The sequence below is a fragment of the Henckelia pumila genome, chromosome 4 (assembly GCF_033568475.1).
Source record: "Henckelia pumila isolate YLH828 chromosome 4, ASM3356847v2, whole genome shotgun sequence".
NCBI lineage: Eukaryota > Viridiplantae > Streptophyta > Magnoliopsida > Lamiales > Gesneriaceae > Henckelia > Henckelia pumila.
In genome coordinates, this window is record NC_133123.1 from 148987821 (window position 1) to 148994382 (window position 6562).

At 35.2% G+C, this 6562-nt stretch overlaps 1 protein-coding gene across 1 annotated transcript; it reads left to right on the forward strand.

Annotated features, from left to right (window-relative positions):
- Positions 1 to 5333: 5333 nt before the first annotated feature.
- On the forward strand, positions 5334 to 6062 carry LOC140862032 (uncharacterized). Its single transcript, XM_073265038.1, has one exon. The coding sequence runs from the start codon at positions 5334 to 5336 to the stop codon at positions 6060 to 6062; it is 729 nt and encodes a 242-aa protein (XP_073121139.1).
- Positions 6063 to 6562: the final 500 nt, after the last annotated feature.

Below are 6562 nucleotides of genomic sequence, written 5' to 3' on the forward strand. Positions count from 1 at the left end.
TTTAGGACACAAATCTTGATTGTTAATGTTTTTAGAATTTTCCCTTTGCAAAAATTTTGTGAAATTTATATCATTAGAAAAATTAATATGAAATTAGACAATTTATATCATTGTCTTAGCTTTTTCTATGAAATTACAAAATAGTTCGATTTAGCATCTCCATCCTTAGCAAATTTAAACTTGAACTTTGTTTTTCACAGCTTTAACTTTATTAAACACCAGTTTGTTCCATTATATTTCCAACTAGATAATTTTCCATGCATAGAACGCTGAAAGATTTCATTTTGAAATTTTATTTTCTGGATTTTGTAGTGTTTGTATCCCCAAGCCTAGTCAGTTCAGTAGTGACTTTCCCTCATGCCAGCAGCAATTCACGGATCAAGGTACAAGATTTTTTGACAATATGTTTTGCAGATGTTTTATTTTATCCATGATTTCAGTATAAAGTTCATATTTTGGGGAGTTAACAATTCGTTGGCATGTTTTTTAATTGCACACTGATTATGGTTTCTGATTCCATGTGGGTTATTGATTGGAAAAGATTGATTTGTTTTATAGAAATAACAGCTCCTTACATGGATAATATTGTCGCCATTTATAAGAATTTGGATGCTGTTTTCACCTCTACCCTGCTGCCAATGTTTTCTGCTGGTAAAAAAGACTCTTTTTTTTAGTAAATGACGTGCCACATTGCTCAGACAGTTGTATGTAATGTTGCTGATTTTGTCACTTTTCTCTTTGTAAGATTACTGCTTATGTCATTTCTGTAAAAAAAATTTGTGATAAAATTAAAATATGCTTGCAATATATTCATATGTTATTGGGTGTTGCAGGGTAGTGGACCTATGTTGCACTATGCGGATGGAAAAGAAGTTGCAAGAGGTGAAACTACTCGTTCTAAAGTCATTCCTTTCAACTATAAATGCGTACAATGGTATGTGTGGTTTTGATATGCATTAGAACCTTAATTTATGTCAAATATTTGTTTTTTTTGGAACCAAACCTCGATTTCTATAATAATAACTAAAGATGATGTGAAGTTTGTTGTTCTCTGAATATATATTATCATTGCAAAAAATTATTTTATTGATGTTATATGTCTTCTTTATTCATAAGGGGTTTTTTTAATGTATATATATTTGTAAAATTGAGAAATATTCTGATGATGAACCTGGGCATGAGGAGACTTCAAAAAGTCATTGATGATGTCCATGATAAAGTGTTGTTTTATTGCCCAAAAGAACTTAGGTAAATTTAATTTCATGATATTAAATGTCGTACTTCAGCAGCTGAATAATAATATTAGTAAGTTGAATATCAGAAATCTAAATGTGAAATGTTACTTGCCTCTTCAACACTCTCATTTTTGTTGGAGACTCTAAGTCGTGGTTTTTTACTATTGCAATGCACATTATTTTCCTTTTTGATGCTATTTGTAACAAATTTGTATGGAATTTTGAATTGAACGGTGATAGAAACTAATTTCACCAGGGAAGATAAGCTAGTGGAGTATGTCATGACTCTCAAAGTAGATGCTGTAACAGAACCAGGTGTGGACCTCAGTCCAGTAAGCAGCTAGGTAACTCAAATATTTTTTTTTCTAGTAGTCAAGTACTTGGATTGATTTCATTAAGTTGAGATTCCGAGTGAAATGTAATTACATTATATCAATTAGATCATCACAAGTAACCATATCAGAAGCTTGCTTTCTTTATCCATATGTGCAGGTTAGTGAATTGAAAGATGCAATCTGAAATATTCTTTCCATTTTACATGATGATGTACATTTTCTTGTTGGAATCAGTCTTTGGTTTGTCACCTGATTCTATATACGCAATTTTTGAAGGTTTTTATTTTTCCGAATTTTATTATTTATCTATACATTCCACTATTGATATTCCACAGGTCATGATATAGTCGCAAGTTTTATGCTAAAGAAGGCAACTTCTTTTCTCGCACTATATTTTACTACTTCATGATGATATTTTTGAAGAGATGAGCTTCCTCAAAACTAAATTATTACTTGAAAACTATAGTTAAGTGTACCTTATTTGGAAAGGAAGCTCGAGGTAGAGTGCACATAATGGGCTTTGGAGTTACACCATCAAAAGTTGGAGCTTTTGTATGATTGACATATATTCTACTGATTTGCGTGGATTGAAACTCTATTCGTTGTTATGTATAGCTAGTTTGTGAGAGATTATGTATATTGTTTTGGGTGTTGAGACTTTTATGTTGGTATGAGCAAAAGATTGTCTTTTATTTTGTGTGTAGTATAGAGTTAGAACTTGCGTTTAATTTCTTGTAAAGATATGATTTTTTCGATTTTCATGAATGAAATTGAAATATTTTGTTTAGTTCTATATTTTAATTTATCTGTTGAAGTTTCTGTTGCATTGAAATTATATAAGGCTATCAATGATTCAAATTATGTACTATCACTATCTTAATGTTTTCGCGGCGTGCACATGTATGCTGTCAATAATGTTTTCGCGGCGTGCGTTGTGTGCTGTTGATGTGAGTTTCCGCGACGTTCTTTGCATGTTGTCGATGTGATTTTCCGCGGTGTGCATCGCGTGCTGTGATGGAAGTGTTCGCGGCATGCATATTGCGCTATTAACGGAAGTTTTTGCGGCGTGCATCACACGCTGTTGATTGGAGTTTCCGCGGCATGCATCGCGCGCTGTCGATAACCCATGAGTTTTAACAGCTTTAAGTTGTGCATCATGCGATGCGCGCCACGGATAGCCATTTTGTGCGCTGCGAAAAAAGCATTTTTGTTGTAGTGAAGGATGTGAGAAAGTTGGGGTTTTTTTTATATGTAATTTAAAATATATATATATTGCACAAATAATGCATGGCAGGGTGTTTTGCAGTACTACTGCAAAACGCCTCTGCCAATAGCGGACCCTGCAGTAAAATGCATGATCCTCTATTAAAGCTAGCGGACGCTGAGGTGGACGCTGCTTATTGCAGTGTCCGCTCCTGCAGAAAGCGGACGCTGCTTTGGCAGCGTCCTCTACGTTATTTTGCATAACGGGTGTTTTGGCCCGTGATGCAAAATTATTGTGACAGAAGCGCATCGTCCAATTCTGTGAGCGATGTCAGCATGATAATTATATTAATAATATAATATTAATGTCCGTTTTTATCAAAAGCGGACGTTGATTTCATATCATCCGCTTCCTGCTAATGCGGACGTGATTCGAGACACATAATAATTAAATTATCAAGTACGTAAAAATCATCACAATAATAATATACAAAATTATGAAGCACGTATAAAATCACCACAATAATACACACAACCTCCCGACAAAAAACCGTGATCTTTCCAGCAAGATTCCCAACTTTATCAGACAACTAATTCAGTAACATGATCCTGACAAGATTCCCACATAACTTTTGACCACATTGAATAATGTGTTTAAAGCTTTTCAAATTTTGAAATCTAATCGTTCAACTTTCTATATAATAACAAATATTTTGAAGAATCTCAATGTCTATCACTCTCTTTTACTTGAAGAAATTCTTCACAATTTCTAAAAAATTATTCTTTCCTTTTCTTTTTTCCTCATTCCTCCTTCTGTCTTCGTAATACTTTTTCTTGAAATTTCATCTTCAGTATGGATAACATTGATGTTCTTTTATATTTTGGTGGTCACGTTATTGTTGAGAATGGGTCGGTTGAATATAGTATCCCGTATATTAGACCAATTAGAGTATTGAGATCAATTTCTTTGCTCGAGTTGGTTGAATATGTGCATAAAATGTTGGTCATTGGTCCGATGAATTTTAATCTGAAGTTGTCTACGAAATACTCATTCCTGGATAAATCAATATGGCATGAAATTCCAGTCGACCTTGCTGATGTTGAAGCTCTGGAGTTTGTAATGCAATGCCCCAATATAAATGTATTGCATTTGTATGTTGAAGCAAATAAAATTGATCGGAATGAAGAATCATATATTCCACATATTACAGAAGGATTGAGCAATATGCAGTTGAATCGTGAGGGTGGTTCGTGGGATCAACATATCACTGGTCCTTTTGAACATGTTCCTCCATGCTGGACAAATACGGGTCTGAGTTGGGATCAAAACGTCGGTGCAACAAATTTGTATTCAAACAACCAAAATTTTGCTCAACACGATGATGTTCTTAGAATTGATGATGGAGATGTTCCTAGAAGTGCTAGTGATACTGAACCAAAGATGTCATATGGGGAGTCTGGAGAAGATGTCAACGACGCTGATGATTTGAATGACGATGAACGTGTGAACACACATGCAAATATAGATGAAGGGATGTCATCTCGTCCACCACCTTGTCAAACATTACAGAGGCAAGTCGTACCATTTATCTCCACTGATTCTGAGATGCCCTCGTTTTTGAATAAATACTTTGGAGAAGAGACTTCGGATTCCATCGGTGTACCTGTCGGGGCACGAGCAAGTTATTACAATCCGGAAAGAGGAGAACTTGGTGTAAACATGTTATTTAAAGATAAGAATGATCTCATTGCTTCTGTGAAAGATTATTCAGTCAGAGTTTCCAGGCGTGAGTATCGTGTAGTCGATAGCACACGCATTCTATGGAAGGTACAGTGTAGAAATGATACTTCTACCGCCCGATGTCGATGGGGTCTTCGAGCTTCTTTCAAAGAGAAAACCGGTTACTGGAAAATAACTAGATATGGCGGTCCTCACACGTGTATATCTACCAACGTGGGTATAGACCATGATCATAACCTGAATAGCGATATGGTCGCATAGACGTTGTTGGGTATTGTACGTTGTGATCCTTCGTATGAGATTAATTATATCATGGAGAGCGTGAAGGATAAATACGGATACCAAATCTCGTATACGAAGGTGTGGCGAAGTCTGAAACGCGCAGTGGAAATTGTTTATGGTACTTGGGAGAGTTCTGTGCAACTGCTTCCGAAATATATGTGTGCTCTGTGCAAATATAATCCCGGAACAGTTGTCGAATGGAAGCATCTTAGATCGAACAACGAATCAATAAAAACATTGAACTATGTTTTTTGGGCATTCAGGCCTTCTATAGATGGATTTCGCCACTGTCGAAAAATCATCAACGTCGGCACACATTTGTATACAAAATATAAGCACAAAATGTTGATCGCAGTCACTCTGGATGCGAACAACGGGTGTTGTCGTTGGCATTTGCAATCGTGGATGAAGAAACGTCGGATTCCTGGATGAAGACATGTGTGCTCAAATTTTAATGCGAGATTCAAAGATGTGCATTTGAAAGATTTATGTTGGGAGGCGGGCAAACAACATCAAGTCTGTAAGTTCGACGCAATAATGGAGGCCATCAGGAATAAAAATATTTTAGCACACATGTACTTGGCTGGAATCTCAAAGGAGAAATGGAGTATGGCTCATGACGGAGGTTGGCGCCGTGGGGTGATGACGACAAACATGTCTGAATGCTTGAATAGTGTGTTAAAGGGAGCTCGTAGACTCCCTATATCTGCGATAGTGCACTTGACTCTTTTAAGATGTGTACAATACTTCATTGAACGTGTGGCAAAGGGTCAACGAATGGTTCAGGAAAATCAAATGTGGTCGGACTATGCATGTTGCAAATATGAAGAATGGGCAAGAAAATCTAGCGAACATCGTGTTGTCAAATATGATGTAAGGACTCACACTGCTTCAGTTGCGACCGGGGGCAGACCAAGTTGCGACCAACATATACAATTGGTGAGGTTATCAACTAGTGATTGTTCATGTGGTAAATGGATAATTTTTGGAATCCCATGTTCTCACGCTATTTGCACCGCGAAATACCATTCGTTAGATCCGACAACCCTAGTTCAGTCATGGTACAACATATCGAACTACCTCGCGGCGTATGAAGGTAGATTTGAACCTCTTGCCGATGAACGATATTGGGATCCACCTACCTTTGAGCTGCATCACAACCCGGTTAGACGTGAAATAAGAAGAGCTGGTAGGGATACAACAACTCGAGTGAGGAATGAGATGGACAGACCGATGGTCAGGGAGAGACAACGATGGGGACAATAATTGGTAAACATTATATTTAATTTATCGCTTACATTATTATGATATGTGTATTTTGGAATTTTGAAATTAATTTTCATATATTTTTTTCAGGAACATCAGAGATGAAGACTGTTGTATCGTGTAATATTAATATTATAATAATGTTTCTCGTTCGTTTTTCATAATAAATGTGAACCTTGTTTTGTTTGTACAGTTTTCATGTATGAGTTTAAATAAAATAATAGATGTATGCATTAAAATTTATTTCATTTATAATATATTATATGATAATATAATAAAAATACAATATACTATGAAAATATAATTTCAAATAATAAATATTAAATTTATTACTACTAAATTATATGTTATTAAACGATATAAATATTAAAGTGTAGACAAATGAGTTTAAATAAAATAATAGATGCATTTTATGGTATTTGTATATTTGTTTTTTTTAAATATACAATATATTATAAAAATGCTATATAATTTCAAATAATAAATATTAAGTTTATTAC